The 26725-nt window shown below is 36.8% G+C and overlaps 1 protein-coding gene across 2 annotated transcripts in view; it reads left to right on the top strand.

The window, feature by feature from the left end:
* The window catches only part of LOC113239872, a 123963-nt gene that overhangs the window by 61859 nt on the left and 35379 nt on the right, over positions 1-26725 (top strand). The window contains exon 2 of one of the 2 annotated variants that reach the window (XM_026477033.1): positions 13890-14488. In XM_026477033.1, the coding sequence (XP_026332818.1) occupies positions 13909-14488 (580 nt within the window). In that variant the 5' untranslated portion in view covers positions 13890-13908. Of the gene's footprint in view, positions 1-13889; positions 14629-26725 lie in introns of those variants that run through there. The other variant, XM_026477032.1, reaches the window with a different exon arrangement.

Here is a 26725-nt window from a genome sequence, read left to right on the forward strand (position 1 = left end):
AGAGGAAGCGTAACCCTTCTTGCGAATCTTTGGAATAACCACAACATAAAGGTAAAATCGCACACTCTCCGTGATGTGTTCTGTTGAATACCAATAAGCTGGCAACTTTTGGCTTTGCAGCTTCGGCTCAACTAAATCCGAGATTGCCTGAAATTGTAGTGCTGTCTTGCAATAAGGCCGCGTATTATACAATAGATTATTGTAACATACGTGTTGTCTTTGTGATTTTTAAAGCACAATAACGAATGGTTCATTGATTAATTCGTTATGAATACTTTTCGAAGATTAATTGAGTATTATATGAATTTGTCTAGTAAAAATGGCTATCAATAAAGAATGATTTATATTACGTACAGCATTTGAATTTATTTATCTATTATTCAAAATTTAGTCCTTTTTTTGCATTGAAACAGTCTATCTTCTAAATCACTTTTAAATTTTCGGAATTTATGAATGAAATCTAATTTGAAATTTACCATCAGCTATTCGGGTCTTCTTATTATCGTGTCGATACTTCTTTTATTTTGGGGCTATATTGACCCTGAATAGTACGTTGCTACTTCGACTGCGCTGTCCGTGGCAGCGTAGAGATCTTTCTCGTACAGGTATTAGGACATAAGGGGCACAACAGTAAGTGCTGCATAGATTGACTTGGGGCACCATCTGGTCGGCGACCGTAGTCATTTTGGGTTAGACTAGCAACCCTGAAACTCCATTTACACATCGTGTCTCTGCAGCATCCTACCTGAGAGCGAAGTCGATTTATGGACTTCCACACGAGCCACCGCAAGTCGACTCTCTTGTTTATGCTTCTCCGCATGCTACATCCCGACGTATCTATTCGGCGAAGGAAAACATAGTAAGGAAACCTGCATACATCTGGAAAGCAATTTAGTGATGTGTGTGAAGTTACCAATCCGCAATGGGTTCGCTTGGAAACTGCAGCCCAAGGTCTCTCATTAGAATAGGAGGCCTGATCTCATCATCGGAATTGTATAAAGACTTACTATTATATTGTTTCTTTCTTTTCTATTCTATTTATTATATTATCAATAAACTCAAATTGAAAAGAAGTGTACCAGTGAAAAGAACGATTGCGTTATTAAATTTTAATTGCACCTTGATTTAATGAGCTTCAGGTTTATTTTCATTGAGTTTTACGCTTGTTGGAGAATTAATGGAGCATGAATTAGTGGCTATAATATTTACGTTTGACCATCAAAGCTCACCGCCTTTGCTTATAAGACAAATTAAAAAACAACAATTGAACGCTAAAAACAACCATTTCTCATTAACAAAATGGCGGCACGTGGGATAATCGGATAATGGTTTAAACATATGCGTAGGTGTACAATTTGGCCTTAGAGTTAACTGCAAGTGTTTTATAAGTACTATCTTTCGTTTGCTACCGCATTTGGGTTGAAGTTTTTTATAGTTATTTTTTTTATAATACCACGCGACGAGGTGACACGCCTGCCCATGTACTAACAAGTCTATGAGAATGTATCTTAATCGGAATCTCTACGTGAATATGAATCGTATTGGAATCGGGTCGGATTCCCATTATATATGTCTTCTACATCGTACCGGACTTATTAATGCGCCGTGGGCGCTCCCGGCCAATCAGAACTCGTGAATTTTCTTGCGAGATTTAGACTCCCTTGTTCGTAACAATTACTGAGCTCTCTCTTACGACTCTGTAACTGCATTTTGTCTGACCTTGCTCATTCATAGTCATCATGATCTTACTCATTTGTTAGAAACAGTTTTAAAATTCTTCTCGCGAGAGGCACGTTAATATTTGGTAACGTTGGAATAAAAAACTCGACTCGACTCTTTATGTGGGAACTAACTCATGAAGAATAGCTTGTGACACGCTGCTTCGTAATACGTACAGAGATAATCATTAGGTAATTAGATTTTGAGGAGATTCGTATAATTGTACGGTAATTAGACTTTGTGAATGAAAACAGTACGTAATACAGTGAAATATTATAGTAATATCTCGATCAGGACCCCGATTCAGAACTCTTCGATATTTTAACCGAATCGTTCGATTGGATATTTTTCTCGAATCGAAGGGTGCTTTCTGAGCTATAATGTACTGAACATTCCGAGTTAACCGTTCAATTCGGATTCGAATAAGGGAGTCTACTATCGATCTCCGTTCGACATCCGTCCGAAACAATTACTGCCAAATAAGCAATACTTGACCAAATGAAAAGACGCGTGATGCGAATGAAGCTTCATACTTGATACTTGTCTTTTAATTTTGTCGTATATTACTTATTTGACGGCAATTGTTTCGGACGGATGTCGGACGGAGATCGAGAGTAGACCCCCTCATATCGTTATCCAACAGCGTTTACGGAGTTAGTCGGTGAAATAGATTCTAAGAAAAATTAAAATCCTTGTATATACATTTGTTTAGAGATAGCCCGCTATATAGATGCATACTAATTTATAACAAAATACCAGACATCCTCAAGAAAGTAGATAGTGACAACGTGTTTAAAACCAAGTTGAGGTCTCTCTTGTTAAGTAAATGGGAGACTTCATGAACTCTCCTATAAGCTAAAAGAGTCCAGTTTCAGATAAGTAATTTTAAGTCTATGTAATACTATGATCTAAAGTTTATTAATGATAATTTTAAGATCCTATATGTATTAGTTCCTAAATGTTATTATTATTATTTTTTTGCTATTTTTACAATTTTAATATTACGTTTAATAATAATTAATTGCTGCACCCCAAAGGGGTATGTATGTACTTATTACCTATGTAATTTTTGTACCTACATTGTTTGCAAATAAATAAATAAATAAATAAATAAACATTTTCAAGACTTTAAAGGCCTAAAATATAGGAATGCATTAAAATAAATTATAAAAATTGAACAAAATCCAGATTTTATTTAAAATAAGAAACAATAAGACATTCGGTAACTTTCATTCGATATGTGTGAAGAAATTGTGTGTTCTGAATAACGTTTGTAGCCTTTGCCGGTCGAGAAGTTCTAGTGATCGTACGGGTGTGACGGCATTTCGGTTCCGTTTCGAATGAAAGAAATGGTAATGTATGAAGAGACTGATGCGACTGAAGGTTTACCATGAGTGTAGCGAGTGGAGGTCCATAGTTTCAGCTTACTCCAGTAATAAGAGTATAATAATATATATTTTTTGTTTTGAAGTTGGCTGACATACTTTTCAGTACCAGTGGACCTCCTTGTGAAGGGGTTCGTCCAGGGAAGTACTACCACCTTACCTATTTCTGCCGCCAAGCAATAATGTGAACATTACTGCGTTTCGGTTTTAAAGGGTAAGAGTACTAGTGAAAGTTCCAACTGCCTACACGTGGAACTTTAAACTTATGTCTCAGGGTGACAGGCACAGTGGCAATGCTTTTCAGATCTTTAAAGCTCTGAGTGGCACTACAACTGCTATGAACAAGGATATTACTTACCGTCATGCGCATGACTTGTTTTTAATTCGTCACTTGTCATCATAAAAATAATACTGACGGACGTTCAGTGTTACTAAAAGACTTAACCCAATCCATTTATGCGTTCAAATGTCAACTCAAAGAGCACATTCTAAATTTACAAAACACGTCTGGAACAATTTTATTTGTGTAATGCGCCTCCAAAATACAAAATTAAAAAGAAAAAGCAGAGTGAATCTTTGTTGGGACATTAGCTGAAATTTGTGTTATGTTATGTTTCCTATTTAATTTTATTGTTTCATGTTTAAGTTTTTATTTAACTCGCGTCCACGTTTGTTTGTATTTTATTTATATATTTTTATTTCTTTTAATCGGCATTTTCGAAAAGGGTCCACTGAAAACCAGCGCTGTGGCCCTGCCGCAGTATTAGCTGAGTTGGGTCCTTTTCAGTGCAATAATACACTTTTAATACTAATTATTAATATTGTACTCCACGTGTATTGTGCTGAATAAATTACTTTTCTTTCTTTCTTTCTAACCATGTTGTCGTAATAATGAAAGCCTTAGGATTCCGACGCAGCATTTGCTGCGGAATGCTGATCAACTATCTCAAAAAGCAGCCAGGATTTCCTTTTTCTTCATGATATCAGGTGACGGGACGAATAAGTCGTGCGTTTGATGGCAAGCAACACGCCTACCCATAACAGTTCTGAAAGCTTTAAATAGCAAGGATCTGGATGGACTCAGTGACTGCGCCCGTCACCCTGAAACATAAATTTGATGTACAGCACCCTTACCCTTCAAAACCGGGACATAGCAGTAAAGCTCGCAGTGCTTCCCGGTAGAAATAGGTATGCTGGCATTATTTCCCAGGACGCACTCTTTCCCTAAGAGCTCTACTGCTAGTAAATGTAAGTATGTATTATAGCAATGTCCTTCGGAAGACTACCTCCTTTTGTAATTTGCTACACTTAGGGATGGAATATGTTCTAACATTTGGAAACGGGTATAAACGCATGCACTTACGAACAGAATATTTTTCACACCTACCTAGTTTCCCGACGCAAACACCGCATCACCAGTCAGCCCGTGACCACGGTCAGTGCAATCTGGCCGAAACGTCGGGAAAGTAGGTAGGTGTGAAAAATACCTGTTAGTATGTGAACGCGTTTATTCCCGTTTCCAAATGTTAGTACAGAGGAATATGTTCTTCAAATTTGAATGGGACCATAGCTGAGGTTAACCCCTTTAAAAAAACAGAATCAGTTCACAAATGTCTGAGTATTAGTGCAACACACTTATCGTGACCATAAGTCCCGCTTTTAGGATTCGTTTCCCGCTGTCCCCAAAGTACTTCAAAAGTGTTCCGCTTTTTACAATGTAATTTATTGTTACGTACACACGTAAGAATATTTTTTTTTAATGGCGTGAATGCGAAAAGTACAAAAAGCCAGCCAACCAGACGGCGAACACCAGACTTTGACAAGATTGGTTCTTTTTTAACAGTTTTTCTTTCATTAAACAATTTTAGTTATTTTTATCAATAAACATTTCGTAACTATCATAAACATGTTTTTTAGTTTTAAACTTTTTTCTTTTTTAAGTAATAATAAATTTACAGGCGTCCTGCACTGAGGGAAAAAATCACAGAAAAGAATAGTCGAGTTGAGAAACTCTTCCTTTTTTCGAATCGGTTTAAAATTGACATTTTGTTTAGATTGATGTTTGACTATGTGTACTTATTATAGTGTGAGAGTTGCGCGCGCAACTTTAAAGCAATTTGCTTCATTCAACACAATCATTCTTTCGAGCCTTTCTGAATGTATTGTGCAGATAACATTATGTTTATGTGTTGATTTAACGGTAAAGAAAACAATAATATCGCGAGAAATCTGCAATCAGAGACGGTTTGCAAAACTCAAAGAAAATATACGAAATCTAAATACCGCAATCTTTCAACATAGATAATTAACTATAATGGCCCTAGGACTTCTGTCTGGAGAACACTTGTATACTAGTATGTTCATAGAGTGCGTTGGTATAAAAAAATGATTCGTTTTAGCTTGTAATTAATACAAAGATAAACTTGAAAATATACCTTCCATTCGGCCGGACTCGAACAGACGTCTCCTAGCAAACCGTGCTATAAACTTATGCCAACTAAGCGAACCAGCGGACCTCATGAATTTTTCTATGTGGTTGTTCCGGATCCTTGTATTAGGTTTTAAACGACTTTTTAGCCTAGTTAGGTTTTAGCTTTTTTGAACAATCAAACCTAGTAGGTTTTGGTCTCAAACTATAAAATTTTTGGACAATAAACGAAGCTGCCTAATTAGGTTAGGAGAAATATATCATGCCAGGATCGATATTCTACCTTTGCGACTCAATGTTGTTATTTTTCTGCTAATTATCTAAATTCTCATGATATAATAAAACGTGAAAAACAATTAATCACGCGAAAGTCTTACTTAACTTAACTTAATTTTTTGAATGAATGAATGAATGATATTTATTTGCTTAAAATATGGTTTACAATAGGTGGTACAAGTATACATAATAAAACAGTACTCATATTTTACCGCTATCGGCATGCAAATCTATGAATGTCAACATATTGGCAGCTAAACAATTCTAAAGTAAGTCCTATCATGCATAAGGATAATATATTATAATAGTAAGTTATTGCCATGTCATAAAGATGTCAAAAAATATAAATACATTTCTTATCAAGTAAGTTAAGTGGTCAAATTTATTGACAATTATATGTAAAGAAGTCATTAATTGAATAGAAATTTTTTTTTCTCTTAGCCATGACATCAGCTGACGTTTAAATAGAAGATTATTATTTATCATTTTTGTATCAGAGGGTAAAGCATTATATATCCTCACACACATGGCCCCACACTGTTTCTGGTAGTAACTTAGTTTAGTATAACTAATACAAACTAATCTGTCTGGACCCCTTACATTTATATTGTGAATGTCTCGCGTTTTTTAAAAAAGTTTATTATTATTTTTTACAAAATTGGATACTTCAAAGATGTACTTACATACATACACACATACATACAAGGCAGCGGCAAGATGTTAAGATACTTAAATAACGATCTACAAGATTCTCGTGGTCCTAAACCACACATTGCCCGTACGCATTTTTTTTGTGCTGTAAATAATCTCTGTTTATCAAATCAAATCAATATTCACTTATTTCGGATACAGTTCATAATCTTATAATAGTTTCACAATTTTATTATGTATGTAGTCACATCAGGATCTAGCAATATCAAAAACAAAAATAAATAAAAAAGTTTATGTTTTGTTTTTTGTTTCTTTATTTTTTTTTCACAAAATTCGGGGAGCATAATATTAGAAAATAAAATAAGCCTGTTTACGTTAAAAACAGAAAATGATCAAAAATTTAAGTTAGAGTGCATCGGAGGTATCGATATGTGAAATTTTTGCGTTCGGACCAGTTATACCATTGAATTATACCAGTAATGGTATAGGTGGCACCAGTTTATCCCAGCTGTACATATATTATTTATAATCCAATGGTATAAATGGAAAAAAAGTAGTGCACTTATACCATTAATGGTATAATTCAATGGTATAACCGGTCCGAAGGCAAATTTGATACTCTCCTACTTAAACAATAACACAGTTATTGACTAGCTTCTTTCGTAGAATCAGAATCTTTAAACCTTTCTCCTGAAAAGTTGTCATTTCGCAGATGTGGCCTTATTACATCAAGGGTGCGACGTTTGTAATAATAGTTAATAACTTTATTAATTACAGTGAAAAGTATAATAGGGTGGTTTGCATTAATGTTAGAAATAACTGGTTGGTGATTTTAACATCTCAGTCAGACGTGACAATGGGACCTGTAAAGTGCCCAAAATAATAATAATAATAATAATAATAATAATAATAATAATTTACTCTCTTCCATTCACGTACCTGTGTGTAGCTCAGTTGGTGTAAGGGGTAGCCACATTGAGGCAACAGACGCCGGTTTGAGTCCAGTCTAATCAAAGACATTTTTCTATCTGCTTGTTCGATCTTTGTTTCAATTATCTGCCTCCGTGGTCGAATGATATAAAAAATTATATTTATAAAAACACAATAGATTAATAAATATAGTATCAGAAGATATGCTTGTGAAAGAGTTCGTCCAGGGAAGTGATTTAGTTTCGAAAAAATAGCCTCGTTACTTATTATCCAGTGGAGTATCTACATTAATCCTGCAGAGAACCACGAACGCCGTCATTCAGACTAGAATTGCGTTAAAGAAGTATGAAGACACTTATGAAGTTGTTCAATATATAAAACAGCTCTACATCTCTGTTAGAACCTACCATACCACTTAGGTTCACACGATAGACCTGATTGAACAAGTCCTCTAATATTATCGGCGTACAATTAATTGCTAATCAAAGCTGCGCTTAGTTGACGTAACAGGTTGGCAGCTGTTGTGAACACTTGGAAATATTAGTTGGTAAACCTTTATATGTCTAGATTTTTGCTAAGGCCGCATCTGCAAAATGACAACTTTTCCGGAAACATGTTAAACTTTCTACTAACGAAATTAGTTAAAAAATTTTAACGTTTAATTAGACATATTCATATTTTATCCAGTTCTTAGCGCACTACATCCGATGCGATTGCGAAAAAAATTCAAATTTTTTTTTTTTTGGACTTAGTAGCAGTAGAGCTCCTTGTGCAAGTCTTCGTCCAGGGAAGTACTGCCACCTTACCTATTTCTGCCGCCAAACAGCATTACCAAGAGCATTACTGCGTTCAAGTTTAGAAGGGTACTGGTGAAATTACAGGCACTTGGGACTTTATGTCTTAGGGTGACGAGCCCGTAAGATCATTGCAATTTAAAGCCCTGAATGGCACTGCAACTGTTATGGACAGGCGTGTCGCTTACCACCAGGCGCACGAATTGTTCGTCCTTATTATTCATATAGTCAAAGTCAAATAATCATATATTTCAAAGGTAAAATAAATTTACACTTGAAAACGCCACATTTAAGCTACTGCTCGTTCACTACACTGACTTCTCTGAGAGGAACGAGCAAGAAACTCTAGGGATTGCTCTTTTCAAATAAACTGAAATGCTATGGAATACTCTTTGAATTAAATTTGTGTGGAGATAAATGTACGGTATCGCAAAGAAATGTATCATTTTGTTCTAGAAGAATACTTGATTGGGAATATTTTATTATAATTGACATCCCATAGGTTATTAAACTACGAAATGAGTAATAGGCGCACGGTACGGCTTGGGATACTCCTTTTAACTAATAAACTGCAAAAATCTCTATAGCGTTACGTCAAATTATCGACATAAGAAAAAAGATGGTGCGAACTGCCTTACCTCATTTTATAGCCCTCATCGACAAAATTACAATTTGCTGTTGAAAAAATTCCAATTACATATATTGTATTAAGAAAAAATACTATAAGAATTCCTAATTTTATTTCAGTTTTTATCAACTTAAAGTTTGACAAATTAATATTTGCTGTTAAATAATTTGTAAGCACAAATATTTATTTCAAGAATTTATTTTATGACTCACGTTAGTAAGTTGCTTTAAACAACCTGCTGAGTTATAATTGTTGTAAGTACGTTTTGTAATTTTGAACTCTAAATCTATATCTTTAAGATATATATTTCATTGTTGAAGATTTGATTAGAATTGGCTCTACTGATCGAAGGCTGATTAGTGAGGACATCGACTTATTATAAAAAAAACTTAATCGATTTTAGTTTTTTTCTTCTACAAAGTGTTTTTTATTGCATATATAGAGTAAGAAGGTTAATGCCATATTACTTGAACTGTATTGTATTGTCATGCATACTTTGTACAGACAACGGCATTTCGCTGATAACACCTGCGAACTCTATATCACTAACGTATTTCTTATGTCTCAGTACATTTATGTCAATGTAATTTATGTTTAGAAGAATATTTATGGAAAATAGTGACAGACTTAACATTAATACGAGGAATAAAGTTTTAGAGTAAATTCATTTAGGGTACAATGTTATACGCTTCAATTGTAAGATTCCTGTTGATATTAAAAATTTTAAAATTCACTCTGTTCCATACAAGTGTGCATCGCTGTGTTTCAAAAATATATAAACAAGTGAGTGATCCTTCGACTCGGATATGAACCAGCGACTCATGGATTTAAGCTAAAAAAACGCAGGCTAGAAACTTAATTTTTTATACATTTAGCGATGCACACTTGTATGGAACAGAGTTTTGAGTAGAATGTGTTGCCATAAAATACAACATAAATCTAACAATACATTTTACAATTGTTGCCCATTAATACAACCAAATAAAGCTCAAATTAAATGCCTATTTAAAGTTCAATTTATGAATTGAACCAACACAGTTTAAACTACACAGAAACAAAAACTTTATACTAAACGTTTATTATACAACTTCTGTGTACTTGAATGACAAAAATTCGTGGTAGTGACCCGTTTAGTGCCAAACTCTCCTCCTCTGCTCCTCCCGCACCGCACAGTTACCTCAGAAACCTCAATTAAGCGGTAGGCCTTGTACCCGTTATAATTTTTTTGCTTTTATTTTTATCATTCGTTATTTTCCAGAGAGGTTTTTATTTTTTAATGCCAAGTGACGGGACGTTCAAGGTCGTGTATGGTGGTAAGCAACACCCATCCATAAGTCGCTCAGAGCTTTAAATCGCAAAGATCAGAGGGGCGCTAGCATTGACTTACAATTATATGGACGTCGGGTCCGCGCTAAAAAGTGTCCGCACTTGTAAGGCGCTAAAATCGTATACAGAGCGCGACACTCCGCTTTAGTCTTCATTTGTTCTACGGACAGCGCGATACTGCGATGACATTTTTCGTGGTTTTTGTATTAGACCCGTCGTCCATTTATTTGTAAGTCAATGGGCGCTAGACATAAGTTGACAAATACCACAAAGGCTACGAGTGTCCACCCATCTGTCACTAGGTGTGCATTGTGGAAACCGAAAAACCCTCCACCATGGTTTCATTATACCTCAAGAGCAACCACCAGGTTGCGATCTGCGGTGACCCGTATGGAAGTCCTTAAATCGTCTTCATACTCAGGCAGGACGCTGCAGAGACAAGATATGTAAATGGGGTTACAGGGATACTACTCAAACCCAATGTGACTGCGGTGCCGCAAGACAGCCCATGCAGCATTACTGTTACTGTTGTGCCCCTTGCGTTCTAATTACAGGTATTAGGACGCAAAGGGCGTGTGCCCACACACAGGGGCACTAGGGAAGATCTCTACGCGGCCACGGACAACGCAGTCATGGTAGCAACGTACTATTCAGAGTCAATATAGTTCTAAAAACAAAGAAATATCGACGCGATAAGGAGAAGAAAGTGCCTGTAATTTCACCAGCACCCTCACTCTACCAAACCAAAAGGAGTAACACTTACATTACTGCTTGACGGCAGAAATAGGTAAGGTTACAGAAATATTCAGTACTTCCCTAAACGAGCTCGTTAACAAGGAGCTTTACTGCTACAATCGCCTTCTAGTAATATAATATACATATAAACACAGCTTCAGTTCGATAATACGCAAGACGCTTCTTATGTTTAAGCTTTACAGCATTATAAATGAAAGGGGGTTATTTGTACTGTAAACTTGTAATAAAGACTCTTAATAAAAATATAGAATATCACTTATGTAAAGTTGTATATGAAAATGCGCGCGCGTCCGTACGCGCCGCTCTGGCCAGTAGCAGTGCCGGCGCAGGGGCTTCCTCGCCCCGCGCCCTCCTTCATACCGCGCCCGCGGGCCGGTGTTACGGCGTAAACATACTCCGGGCCCTTGAAGACCAGTCTTCAAGAGTCTTGTGTAGATGGCAGGGGGCAGATCCTGTTGAGCGCCCGCCGGATGATGCCCCGGGATGTGGCTATGTCTGCCACCCGAGGGATGCCGTCAGGGCCGGGGTACATCTTGCTGACCCGGCCCATACGCCAGTGTAACGGTTGCAGGCTCTCGTCTTTAATGAGGACGAGCTCGCCCAGCTGCAGGTCTCGATGCCTCCCTGATGCGTCGTGTGTGTGGTGAATCCAACAGCCGTGTGAATTTAATTTGGTATCCTGCTTGTGCTATTTGGAAGCACTGGAAGTCAGAGTACACTGAGTTCCAGGAGCTTATTGTATAATTCGGTGTATCGGTGTTTTTCATTTTTGTTTTAGATGTATTTAATAATAATTTCTCATATTAACATAGCTTATAAGGTTTTGTAACTAACATACTATGAACATGCCTCGAAATAAAAATTTTGAATTTGAATTTGTATTAACATGGGTAGGTGTCATCCGCTCTATGTATATTACTCGAAGTGTATACTCTGCCTATTACGATATCTAATTATTCATTCAAACGTTAATATTTCAATTTTCGTATAAGGAGATTGACCTCCTAATGTCTTTTATAATAGTCGAGCTCTCCATATAAAAAGTTAATCTCAATGAAGAGCGATCGTAAAGCATTTAATCCATAATAGTTATATGGACGATTACTGTTATTTATTTACACATCCTCATTGGTATAAGGTCTGTGACCTTAAGTGGCTTAAATGCAGAAGAAACTCAAAACATTTGAAACTATATTTGAATTTCTTGAAATATATTTTAGAGCTACTGCTTTGTATTGTAGGTCATAGCATTACAGAACCGGCACGCTATGATGACCGTTTTGACAGATTACAATAGTGAGGTGAAATCTCAATTCATTAATGAAAAAAATATAATCAAATGCGAGTCACATTTATAAGTTTTTAGATTTATAACTAGTATTGAAAGGGGTAGCTGATTAAAAAGTTTTAATAAAATGAAAATAAAAATGTTAACTTAATATATCGTCAATTCGAAACTGCTTTGTTTTGCATTGAGCTTTGACGCGAGTTTGCCGGAGGTAGAAGTTGTGCTGGACAGCGATCCTATAAGTGACGATCGTATTATATTTCATTTTTTTAAATTTCGAATTTCGATAAACAAATGCCGAGTTGTATCCCAAAATTACACATCAATAAATTTTACTTGACGTCACTATGGACAACAATATCCAGCAATTAGCTCCTTTAACGTAGTTATGAATTAATACGAAACTTGATGAGCGGACAAACGTCAAAGCGGCCATCATAGCGTGCCGGTACTTTAGTGTACAAAAATCATAGGTAAATATTTAGAATTTTGTATAAAAAAACTGACCTCAAAAGTTTGTGGATCTATTTGCCAAGTTTTATTGAAATCTATTAATGGAAAATGGGTGTAATCCAATAAACCGGATTCAACTCCTAATTTATCACCTGTATGGTAATATAACGATGGTAATATATCAAATAATATTATTAACAGCAGTAGACTTACCTATTTCTGCTGCCAAGCAGTAATGTTAGCATTACTGCGTTCCTATTTGGAAGGGTAAGGGTGCTTGTGAAATTACAGGCACATGGGACTTGTCAACTTATGCCTCAAGGTGACGGGTGCAGTGGCAGTGTCCCAGTGTGATCTGAATCTTTGCAATGTACAGCTCTGAGTGGCACTACAACTGTTATGGACAGGCGTGAAGTTTACCATTACGCGCACGACTTGTTCGTCCCGTCACTTGATATTATAAAAAAAGCAAATATAAGTAAATAACGTAACTTACACTACACAAATATTTAATATATTTGGCAAATAATCACCATGTGTAGATTGGCGTGTGTGACAAAGTATTCGTCTTGTTTGCCTATTCGACAAATACAGCAAACACGAACAAGCATTACCGCGCATTGGTAGATTTCTTGACGCACATCAAAAGAGTCAAATAGACAAAAACGCAAGTAAACCGTTATGTAAGTAACCCGCTATGGTCATATTCATTATTTTAATTCCTTATTTGGCTCCATGTGTAGACGGTCATATTTCTCAGTGTCTGTACGTTTGTCTGTACGTGTGTCAAATGTTTTCCCAAGTACAACAAATACCCAATATCGAGTACAGAGCCTTGTGAAGTGCCGCCATTAAAGGTAGAATATTTTCTTTAAATTCGAATGGACTATTACTGAGTTACCTCCTGTTACACAAAAAGAAAGTCATCGAAATCGTTACAAAAAAAGCGGGCACCATTCAATATCTATGGTACCATGTATGCACATAGACAACCACAACTACACTCAAACTCACGAGATAAATAAATGCAGAACATACAAATATTTCTCCCGAACCCGAGGTCTATGTGTGGCGAATCAGCATGATAACAGTTAGGCCACGGAGGCAGTTTAACGTTTGTATAGAGTTATCATACTTGTCTCATTGTAGATGCTATGGTAAAACTGTCGTGTGTTTGAACCATGTCGTTACTATTTGTGTTGTAGCGGAATGAGCTAGGAATATTTTAATTAAACGGTTTATTTTCTTGTTGCAGATGTCATTGCAACCCTGACATGTTCCGCACGGCGTCTGTTGAGGGCTCGGGGCCGCGGACCCCACCGGCCTACGCCCCTCATCCACCACATCCCCATCCCTACCCTCCTCGCTTCTACCCTCCCCGAATTCGACCTCCACCTCCTCAATACTGCTTCGACGCTGCGCGCTTCGCTTGCGATGCTTCTAAACCACGCTACTTAGACGTTGAAAGAGAACGATTAGTAACTAGATGGCTGGCAGAAGCAAACGAAGCGTTAGTAAGAAGGGATAGACCACCAAGATACAAGCCTAGGAGTAGTGAAAGGAGACCTGACTATCCGGAGAGGAGACCGAATGCACCAGAGTGGGCGGATAACTTTTTATTGGGAAGAAGAAACGGGTCTGTAGAACCAGAGGATGACTGTAGTGAAGTGATGACTGTAAAGGAGTTTGTCGACAAATTTTCTCTGCCAAGAGTGGTTAAGTTTGAAGGGGAAGAGAGACCAGTGTTGTTATATAGGGTTCTCGAAGCCCATAGGAGAGTGGAAGCGGTGCCGCTTTCGGGAAAGAAGGGGAAACTGGTTGGCAAACCTTTGTATATCCCGGATTCTTATGACGGTAAGTGGATTGACCTTTTTTAATCTCTGAAGACCCAGCAAACTGTAATGGAAAAAGCGCTAAACGCCCAATGTACTTTAGAATGCACTAAATATGCTTCAGGCCCTAGCAAGTATGCCCTCAGTTTCAGTGAAAAATGCACTTCTCTAGATATTTTATAAGTCATATATAGAACAGATGTATAAACATAAATTTGGATGCAATATTTTCATTATAATGTATGAAAATATTGCATCCAATGATCCCCTGGGCAATTAACCGATCTTCTTCATAATTTAGGAAGTTGAATCTTAAACGTGAAAAGCTACTCTTATTCAGCTATGAGCAGAATTCCACTCGCTTCATATTTTGAACAATTAACATCGTCTAGCAACAACATGAACAATAATAACATTCTTCCGGATCTTCAAATATACCATACCAATCTCCTTCTGGAGCATTACCGCTTCACAGAAGGAGAGCACTTTCTCTTGTGACTCTTGATCCTCCAGTACCGCCGTTACAATGGCTGGCGGAGACAGATCTCGCTCGATCCGGGTAACCAAGATCTTCCGCTCGGATTCGGCGGAAGCCTGGTCCCTCCCACAGTAATGGCATTGCGTCGTCGACTCGCGTCCGATCCGACAGATACTCTATGAGTATATTACTGTGAGTATCTGAGTCGTCTGGAATATGGTGACACATTTCCGCTGATTCAGCCAATCTTCTAAGCTGTAAGCTGGCAGCTAGCCTGCTTAACTTATAGCCTTACATTGTGGGAACGTTGGTCAGTATTTTAGATATCTTTCCTCATGGATCTCTCTGCGTCCATATAAATTAACATTAGTATGTTATTGATACAAAAATCGAACAAACGAAAAGAAAAATGTCTTCAATGCAACCGGACTCGAGTCCTTCTGGCCGAAAAAGTAGCACGTTCCAACCAGGAACTTTTTTGACAACCCGGGGCTATCGCTCTCCCCACTGAGCTACGGACCGAGGTAGCAGACTTTACGAATTTCTTTGTGCTCGTTGAAGCATCTCTGATTTAGGTCTAAACGGCTTTTTTGCCGCCTGTGAGAAACCTATGAGTGTAGTAGGTCATTATGACATAAAAAAAAATATTTTACCAGTATGTTATTCTCTTCTTTTGTTTCTTCTTCAAAAATAATACCACTTCTAAACTGAATGGCGTGGAAAAGTAATTCACATACTTTTTAAACCTACTTTCACACTTGAGTAATCTGTTCTTGTAAGTCAGCCCTTTCTCCATTTATTGTCACGCTCGTAAGAAACAATATACAAATCTTTACGAAGGGCAACATGTTTTCGTCGTCATAATAGACGGCATTAGATCTTCTTTTGTTTTGAACATGTGGCCTTTTAATTCAATTATTAAGAAGATTCAATGTTATGTAACATGTCGAAAGCTTTTATATAGGTAGTATGTATGTATGCAGGACAGGTCGATGCACTCTGTGTTATAAAAAATTTTTGCGCGTAATTTGATTTTGTTTACCTCATACCTAAGTTTGTGACCTACTAGATGTGCTAAGCCATGATCTCTCAAAAAAGACTGTTCACCAATAATTACCACGTATGCGTGACTGATTTGTCAGTAAACCTGCTATGTAATTCTCAAGAAGACGTTGACCACCTTCTGTATTTCAACTTTATTTGTTTAGATCATGCAAAGATAGGAATTTTATATATACTGTGTATGTTTATGACATACATATATTTAGTATGTTTATATTATACTATATTTAGTATGTTTATATTATACTATATTTATTATATACCATATAAATAATATATGAAGAGACTGATGGTAGTGGAGGAGGTTTAAGTCTTATGCTATTTTGTCTTTTCTGTTCGACCCAATGGTTGACTGGCAGAAAATGTCATATGGCATTAGTACTATATTATATTGTGCAAAAAAGTTTAATTAAATAAATACATAAATAAATAAATATTGAAATTCAGAGGCAAGGGCGTTCTGGTCCTTTGTTACTTTGGAATTTCGTTACTCAAAAACTTTGTAGTTCATCTGTAATAAAAACCATCTGTTAACGCCTGTTCAGTATACTAGCCCATTATGCACCAGTGACATTCAACCATGAAAAGAACGCATTAGTTTTTATAACTCTGAACCTAAACAATTGAATAACTTGACTATTCATTAACAAACTAGAAAACTGCAAATGCGGGGAAAGTGAAACAATAAACAGTGCAGGCGTATATGCAATGGGCCTTGCTAACAGCTGATTTTACTGTTTGTCGCGTTAGGGACAAGGCTTTGTTACGCTTCGATACCTTTTTACTTAGTTTACATATCGTAGTGTAGTGAATTACGTCCAAAATAGGCTTGTTTACAATTCTGAGCAAACTTTTCCCTGTTCTGGGCGTAGTCCTTCCAGTATCTTCTGTAGCAGTAGAGCTCCTTGTGAAAGTATTTGTTCAGGGAAATACTGCCTTCTGGTTTTGAAGAGTAAGGGTGCTGGTGAAATTACAGGGACATGGGACTAATCAACTTATGTCTCAGTGTGACGGGCGAAGTGCCAGTGACCATCAGATCTTTGTGGTTTAAAGTGTGTGGCACTGCAATTATTGAGCGCTGAAATTGATTCAAAAGAACATAGGGCGCGAAGATTTTATATAATATCAATTAACGGGACGAACAAGTCGTGCGCCTGGTGGTAAGCGACACACCTGTCCATAGCAATGAGGTTTAAATCGCAAGGATTTGAGGGGCACGGCTTCAGCGTCAGTCACGAAGTTATATTTTGTTGAAAAGTCCCCGCCATGCTTATAATTTTACCAGCACCCTAACGCAGTAATGCTCACATTACTGCTTGGTGGCAGAAATAGGTAAGGTGGCAGTACTTCCCTGGACGAACTCTTTCACAAGGTGCTCTACTGCTACTAAAGTTCAACTTATATTAAAATTCTTCAATGAAACTGTTGGAAATTAGAGCTTCGGGCCCATTGACTTACAATTATATGGACGTCGGGTCCGCGCTAAAAAGTGTCCGAACTTATAAGGCGTTAAAATCGTATACAGAGCGTCATTCACGCTTTAGTCTTCGTTTGTTCGACTGACAGCGAAGCAAGCAAAATTAGACAGTACTGCGATGACATTACTATTTAAATTCAACGTTTTAGCTTTTTCATATTCCTTTACATGTCACTACGTTTAAATAGGGCCGGTTTGCTTCACAAATCGCCACTAAAAATCTTAAATTTTATTCCACAAATTCCCACTAACGTAGCACATGCTACGCAGTAGGGATTTGTGAATTTCTTTCCTCATGATTGGTTCGTAAATCATTATTCCCTTCTATCTATTTATTTATAGTCACACTTAGCACACCAAACATTTCGTTCACTATTAACCTCTATAACAAACGTTAAAGTCTAGACTCTCTAATTTACCCCGAAGCTATGAGCAAACAAATCATCGTGGTCATTACATTACGCCACGTTATCGTTTCCCGCCATTTTCTGGCCATTTGGGCCAACCATTATGGTCATCGCGGCCATTGTCAGCTATTGTTGGAGTTAAGTAACTGCCCATTGATTGGATTCCGTTTATGGAATGGATTAACGCATAGCTCAATGAATAAGGGATTCGAAAAACATTGTTCATATTTAATGTGCCAGGTAACCACTTCCATTACCTGGTCTCAAACTAGGGAATACCCATCGAGTATAACCAGAAACAGAGACGAAATGTCATTCAATTTGTTTGAAAACTATTCTGCCATATCACGACTGTGACAACTGCGCTCTGATTGGCTAGCCCGAGTTCGAAATAATTGACGGATGTCGTCAATGTGTGTCGTCAACTGTTTCACTTCAAATCGACCAGTTAACTTGAGCTTTGCTATAATGGACGATAATTGCAAAATTACATATTTAATATTTAATTACCGATGAAATGTGATTGCATTTATTTTGTAATTAGATGTTTTACTGTTTTTCCCACACCACCGAATAGAAAGTATGGCATTGTTAGAGATATTATCTTTATTACAATAAATACAGAATATTTTTTGGAATATACGGAGACGTACACATAGGTCAGTAGTTGGCCAGTCTATATTTCAGTGCAAACGAGATTTATAAGAGCTGTATCGTTGTGTTACCAGGAATATATGGCCCTGATTTCGTCTCTATTTCTGGTTATATACTCGATGGGAATACCCTATATTATGAATATCAGGGCAACGGATTTCATTCTGGGACACTTCCCAGAACATCTAGACGAGAACCAATTTTAAAAAGTTCATTTCCTAATTTGATGTTTTTTTATATACTCGTATAATACCAAGGTGACGGGACGAACAAGACGTGGGCCTGGTGGTAAGTGACACGCCTGTCCATAACAGTTGCAGTGCCACTCAGAGCCTTAAAACGCGAAGATCGAAGGGCCACTGCCATTGCGCCCTTCAACCTGAGACATAAGTTGACCAACACCTTCGAAATCGGAACGCAATAATGTAACCATTACTGCTTGGCGGCACAAATAGGTAAGGTGGCAGTACTTCCCTGGTCGAAGTCTTTCACAAGGAGCTCTACTGCTAATATACGGTGCTACCGGGAATCGAACCCGGGACCTCCACGTCCAGCGCCCACAGTACAAACCGTTAGGTCACCGCGATCGTCATTTAGTCAAACACAATAGAGGTTTGTAAATCCTAACTAACATTGAGAAAGTACGTTGCACTATTAAGTAGGAGCCTCCTCTGTATGAGGTTTTAGTTTTAGGTACACTGGCAGTTTGAGGACCTTTTATTATTATTATTTTTATAAGAACTTAGCGCATTTGACCCCTCTCTCTCTAATGAAGATGGGCAAGCACGGAGCATTGTTAACTGTAAATGGCTTAAATCGTATTAAAAACCGTTCAGTTTTTTTTATTATATCTTGTGACGGGACGAATAAGTCGTGATGAACCCTGATACTAATAATAATAATAATAATAATAATAATAATTTATTTCGGACTATAAATCCATAGTGCTAGTAACAAAATAACTTAAAAACTTAAAAATTTGTGTTAGTGACTACTGGGAAAGTACGTTTTAATATTTATTAATGAGATTCCCCTCTAGAAAGTCTCGAGGTGCAGCTACCGGCTTGGAGCCGTTTGCAGCTGCACCCAGCGCCTCGGAGAGTCCCATCTGGCGGCAAGGGTGCTAAGGATGCCATTCGTGCTGCCTCGTAGCCAAGTCAGGAGTGAGGCATAATGCGTACGTGTAACTGAATAAAAGCAATCTGTACGAGCCTTAGCAAACATAGTGGAGGCACTACAGTAAGCTACACGCCTGTCCAAAACAGTTGCAGTGCCACTCATAGCTTCAAATCGCAAAGATCTGAGTCAAGTAGTAGTAGTTCAGTCATAAGACAAGTCCTATGTGCCTGTAATTTCACCACTACCCTTACCCTTCAAAACTGGAACACAGTAATGCTGACATTACTGCTTGGTGGCAGAAATATTAGATTTTAATGTTAATGTTCGAAATCGAGGGCAAAAACTATTTACAAATAAATATTTGTTGCAAATCTAGTTTTGTGATATTGTTACAGAATGTTTATTGTTTTCTGATTTAGACGATTCAATTTGCCTTTGTATTTAATCGATTTGCTTGAAAATCACATTGAAATAATTCGATACAAAAAATCGTTCAATCGTATACACTCGAATCGATCTTCATAAGAATGGAATCGTAATGTGCATCCTTAGTCGTAAGAATTCACAGGATTGCTAGGTGGATACTGTATCCAGTCGTCTCTTTTTCGTCTAAAAACGATTTTCTACATCAAAATTTGTAATAGGTATGGAATTATATTCGCCGTTTCCGCCCATGATTTTGGATAGAAATGGGTTAAAACCTGGGCGGGTTCGTTGGGTTTCAACCCACTGTCTATCTCTCAAAGTGACTATGAAGTCGACGATGGCTCGTGCAGACTTAAAAATGCCTATTCACTCTCGCCTTAGAAGGCCCAAGTTATGTTCGTTCAGGGAATAATTCTACAGACAGGGAATTCTATATAATATCCACAATACAGGGGTAGAAGCCACGTCAGGTCCGCGATGATGGAAAGGGGAAGGTGGAATTAAATCGTGTGATTCCATCGGTTTACACGTTTTACAATCATCAAAATAAATACAAACAAGCAACATATGTAAAGCTAAGGCCTTAAGCCATGTAGGGCCACTAACGTAACTCCCACGCAATATCCAAGGTAAGCCTTTGTCTCGCACAAATTATGTTGGATTGACTTGTCCTTTGACAGGAAGCTGAGGTTAAAGAACATGTATTGTACGAAGTCATTGAGTCGTAAATAGTTTTCTGTATTAAGATACAAAGGGATAACCTATATTTCAAGATTTAATAGATTGGGACTATGTTAAATTACAGGGTTTTCGTTTTCGAAAGGCTGTGAACCATATTTTTCTTGATGATGTCTGTGTGAAGTGATGAGACGAGCAAATCGTGTCTTGTTGCAATGCAACTCAGAGCTTTAAATCATAAAAACCTGAAGGACACGGCCACCGAACCTGAAACGTAGGTGTATTACTACTGTTGGAAGACAAAAGTCCACGGTAGTGGCCCGTTTAACTTTTGCAGTTTTTAATTAAATTTTTATTGAATTGATATTCAATTATTTTTTGTGAAATTACTCCACTAGTTTGTTATAATTATTAATACAAAAATCGAACACTCAGAAAAAATTCAACGACTTTTTAGTCGTAGCGCCATCTATGAGAAATCTATGAAAGACCAAGTACAAAGTCACGACGCAAGCACATAGAAGAATTCGTGAGGTCCGTTGGTTCGTTCCGTGGCTTACTTGGTATAGCGTCTGGCACGGTATGCAAGAAGACGTCGGTTCGAATCCGACCGGATCGAAGGAATTTTTTCTGAGTGTTCGATCTTGCAGTTTTTATTTATGAAAATAAATAAGTGCACATTTGGGATGCCTATTCGCTATTGCCTTGAAAATGCTCAAGTTATACCTTTCAGGGAACAACTCTGCAGGCAGGAAATTCCACAAATAATCATAGAAATCGGTTCACAAACGTCACACTAAATCGCGTAACATTGATACACAAAAACAAAATAAATACTGTCTAATTGAGATCCTTCTCGTTTTTCTGAAGTCGGCTAAGATTAAAAATTCCATGTGCGAATCCACTAATTAATGTTTTTGTCAGTCACAATTCATTTTCAACTAAAAACAGTTACAAGTTTTAGCAAAACTTCAGTTATAAACGTAATCACGGAAGTTGATCATAATCGCTTTAATAAGACCTATTATTCAGAACTGCAAATATTTGGTCTCTGGGAACCGAATAAGTAACAATCCTGTGATGGGCGTACCCTCGAACACACGGCCAGTGGAATCAGTTTACAGTGTCACTGGGTTTTATATTTCTATTCGTAAATCTAGTGAAAAGAAGTGTGTAATTCTAAATGTAAGTAATAATGAAACAAAATATAATTTTGTCTTATGTACTTACAAAGTAACAGCCTGAGACCCTCTCCGCTGATGTTACCATGCCCTTACTACGAGGGGTCATATTATCAGTTTATTACTTACCTATCGTTACAAATATGTAATATAATATGTAATAAATAAAGAAATAAATCTCTAGTCGCCACCAATTAGCTTCTAATTAAGAAATTCACAACTCGATGCAAATAGACTTAAACTTAGCTATGTCCGCTATTAATGATTGCAGTTTTATTAGTGGTAGACGGGAATAAAAATTGGTAATAAAACTCTCTCATTAAAACTATCCAGAATATTCAGAACCAATTTAGAGAAGTTTTGTCTCGGATGTATAAGGTGCCAGTTTTTAAAAAGATGTTTACAATGTGTATTATATAAATGTCAATATCATTGTTACCACCTTCTTGAGTAATTTTCTGGCAATAATCCTTAATTTTTCAAATAGGTTATTAATTCGTTATTACTACAGTCCTTTTTTAAGTACAACCGCTCTGTGTCCGATCATTCGCCTATTCATAGACATGATGACTTGCGAGGGTCAATGTTATGAAAGATACTCGTGTTTTCTGCGCTGTGTACCTCCGTGTAACTGAGACTAGGCGGTCGGTCTAGAGAACTTTGCCTTCCCGCAAGGATAAAGAAAAAAGAAAGAACCGATGGGCGCAATATACGAAAAATTATTAATTAACTAAAATCGAAATCATTTCTGTACTCACAAGGATTCCAAGATATATATGTATATATATAATTATTAATCCAAGATATATATATATAATTATTATCAACAGCGCCTTTTCAAGTTAGTATAGGAATCATAATAATAAAATGAAGGTTTATTTTATTTCCATCTGTCCAATTGACTTTATTGGATATACCATGGAAATCCAATGACATTTTTTCCTTTTTTGTCATGATATTTACCAAGCGATGTGACGAACATGTGAAGTTCATGACGTTATTACAAAAATGCTTGTTTTTTCTAATGACGTCATTATGGACCATTTCTCCGACCAAATTGAAATGTTATCGTGTATTGCAATTTACTTCGATTTCAACATTATTAGTGAGGTAAATGGAACTAATTATCATACTGTTAGTAGCGGTGTACAGTTAGAAGTGTTCCGTAAACGGAGAGGTCGTGCACTTACCCTGTCTGACCCTTGGCTACTGCTTTGGTGGCATTCGGTTTTGACTTTCATCAAGACTACCAACTTACAAATAAACGAGGCAGACTATTATACCTTGTTTGAAACTATTTGCTATATTTTGGACATTTACAATCTGATTACAACAAGAATACCAATGTTGTTTTTTTTCCCGTTACGGACAAGGGAAAGGTTTAAAACCACACAGCCAATACTTGTTGAATTTTTCTTTTGTTAGCTTTAGGTAAATAGGCATATGCCAAGACTTCCGTCCATTATGCATATTTTATAGGCATTAGGGTGGGTACAGATCTGGCAAATGCGCCACGAATGCATTGCATGTGTGCGGCGCGCCCGCTGCACGGACGTTACACGTACGCTACATGCACGCTGCACGCGTGCAAGTAAGTGCACCTCTGTAATGACATCTCATAAAGCGCGAGCGTCACACGAACAGATCGCATTGTGTAAGAGCAATGCACACGATGTGTTGCATCGGCGTTGCGACGCCTGCGCGGTAACGCTGCATTGTGCTTCAAATAAATTAGAACATATACATATAATGGACCCTTTCTAATTTGAAGAAAACATTCCACATCTAATGGGTGGCAAATTCGTTGATGAATCCGCTGATAAATTTATTAAATTTTACCCATTTCTCGTAAACCGATTTCAATGAAACGTGGCAAATGTAATTCCACAAAATTTTGAGGTTGGTTTTTTATATAAATAAGTTATAATTGTCACAGTTCCCAATAGTCAATAGCGAAAGTACAAATATAATGTTTATTTTGATAACATCGTTTAAACACCTGTCATGTGATTCTAACCGACTTGAATTTACAAATATATCGAAGCGATCGATTGTAACAACATTGGTATCTTGTGATTCATCAAATTCTCTCAATAATAATGTGTGTAGAATTCTAAGCGTTGATGTAACTTGTGTCCAATTTATTTTTGCTGTCGATTATGATGCAGAAGCTTTATTTTGTATATTAGTTTAGAATTTATCAGTATGTATTAATTAAGATTGCTGTGCTACCAATTTATTATTGCTGGCGATTGGACAATTTAATTTGAACTTTGAGCTTTGCTTTTGAAAGCATCTCTCTGCATTTACAAGTTAGTGATACTTTATACACGTATGGTAATTCTACGACCATTTTATATGAGTGTAAAATTACGATTGTGATGATAAAATTTCTTTATAAAAACGATGTAGGTATAGGTTATTGAACCACTTTGTATACCAGATATACCAGATTTGAGATCGCCACTTCACCTACTAATAATAGTCGCGATTTTCGCAAATGCTCTTCTTATTTTGCAAGTGATTTACGTCTGGAAGTAGATTAGTGTAGACTGTGATAAATTGATATTGCAGAAAATATATATATAGGAGTTAATACCAATAGAGCTCCTTGTGAAACAGTTCGTTAAGGGTAGTACTGCCGCCTTTCTTATTTCTGCCGCCAAGCAGTAATGTCAGCATTACTGTGTTCCGGTTTTGAAGTGTAAGGGTGCTGGAGAAATTACAGGCACATGGACCTTGTCAACTTATGTGTCAGGGTAACGGGCGCAGTGGTAGTGCCTCTCAGATCTTTGCCATTTAAACATTGACTTACAAATAAACGGACGACGGGTCTAATACAAAAACCACGAAAAAAATGTCCCAAGTCAACCTATTCGAAATTTAAATTGTAATGTCATCGCAGTATCGCGCTGTCAGTCGAACAAATGAAGACTAAAGCGGAGTTTAGCGCTATGTATACAATTTTAGCGCCTTACAAGTGCGGACACTTTTTAGCGCGGACCCGACGTCCATATAATTGTAAGTCAATGCATTTAAAGCTCTGAGTTGCACTGTAACTGTTATGGACAGACATGTAGCTTACCATCAGGCGCACGACTTGTTCAACAAAAAAACTTTCATAGATTAGGCGACGGAATACTATACTCCATTTCACATATGATGGGAACTGTGTCATTTCAAATTTTTACGTTGCATTCATAATATTTTTAATTAATATCTCAACCAGCTTACAAAAACAAATAGTAAATTTTAAAATGGCGATGGTAAAGTGGGATGCCACCACCAAAAATAGCATTAAGTTTTCTGAGTTCAGTCTATGTTGTGACGCAAAAGTGTACACTTGTGTAAAAAAATAAAGTGATACGTAATCGTTTAAAAATATAAGAGTTTTTATTTTACATCGTCCTGCTAGGCAACGTGTTTAACAGTTGTAATATACCAAAAACATACTATATTTATAAAAATAATAGATAAATATAAATTACCCAATTAAGTACTTGATGGGTAAAACCATTGACTTACAAATAAATGGACGACGGATCTAATACAAAAACCACGAAAAAAATGTCCCAAGTCAACCTGTGTGACATGTGACATGTAAAGGAATATGAAACAGCTAAAACGTTGAATTTAAATTGTAATGTCATCGCAGTACTGTCTAAGTTTGCTTGCTTCGCTGTCAGTCGAACAAACGAAGACTAAAGTGTGAATGACGCTCTGTATACGATTTTAACGCCCTATAAGTTCGGACACTTTTTAGCGCGGTCCCGACGTCCATATAATTGTAAATGTAATGTAAATTGTCCATGTAAGTCAATGGGTAAAACGGAATATTTTTTCGTAGAGATTGACAGCATAGAATCGATAAATCGATTTGGCTATTATGTATCTCGCTTCAATACGAGTGCATACACCTTGTCTAAACGTCGATTTCTTAAGTTTTCAGTTTTTCAGAAGAGTTTTGGATTAATTATTCAAATTTCGTTTCGTCGCTGTTAATTTTATGCTTTGTAGTAACTTAATAACATAATAATCGAATCCTTCTTATTTTGTTGCGTCTCTACATCCTAGAAACTTCAAATCTCAAACGTCACCGTAGGATTCGCTCTGGGCCTTTTGGAGGGAAAAGTGTCGTTTTTATTTTGACTTTCAATTATTTTGTGAAATCTAGTTTAAAGTGGAATAGGATAGTGCTATTGTGCCTTAATCGAAGATTCAAACGCGAAATTATACGAATCTCGAACAAAAATACCCGTATCGGCCCGTTCTAAGGAATCCCGAGTCAATCCAAGCACCCCGCCTCAAATTGCTTATCCTCTTTATGGCGGCCAAATTTACAGAAACATAATTAAACGAAGACATGGCTCAAAGGACTTGTATTCAAGCCAAAATTATTTTTAAAAAAAGTCATCGTATTTATGCTTTGTGAAATAAACTATAGAACATGATCACACACATGTTTTTCTTCATAGAACACATTAATAATCAGAAATCAGAAACATTTATTGTACGAATTGGTAAAATACAGGTGTTACTTACAAGTGATTAGATCTACAATTCTTACTCAAATCAGGCGTACAATGTCTTAAAATTACAATTCAATTAAAATTTATTACAACTTAAATGTCAAAAATTAAAAATATAATTAAGTTAGTTATACAATTGTCAAATATTTGATGTCAGTAGTATATTATTAGGGCATCTGGATACAAGGAGTTATCCAGACGCCCTAATAATATCTATTCAAGAAGTCATTACATCTATTCAAGAAGTC

The sequence above is a fragment of the Hyposmocoma kahamanoa genome, unplaced genomic scaffold (genome assembly GCF_003589595.1).
Source record: "Hyposmocoma kahamanoa isolate Upper Pololo Valley unplaced genomic scaffold, ASM358959v1 116, whole genome shotgun sequence".
In the NCBI taxonomy this organism is placed as follows: Eukaryota; Metazoa; Arthropoda; class Insecta; order Lepidoptera; family Cosmopterigidae; genus Hyposmocoma; species Hyposmocoma kahamanoa.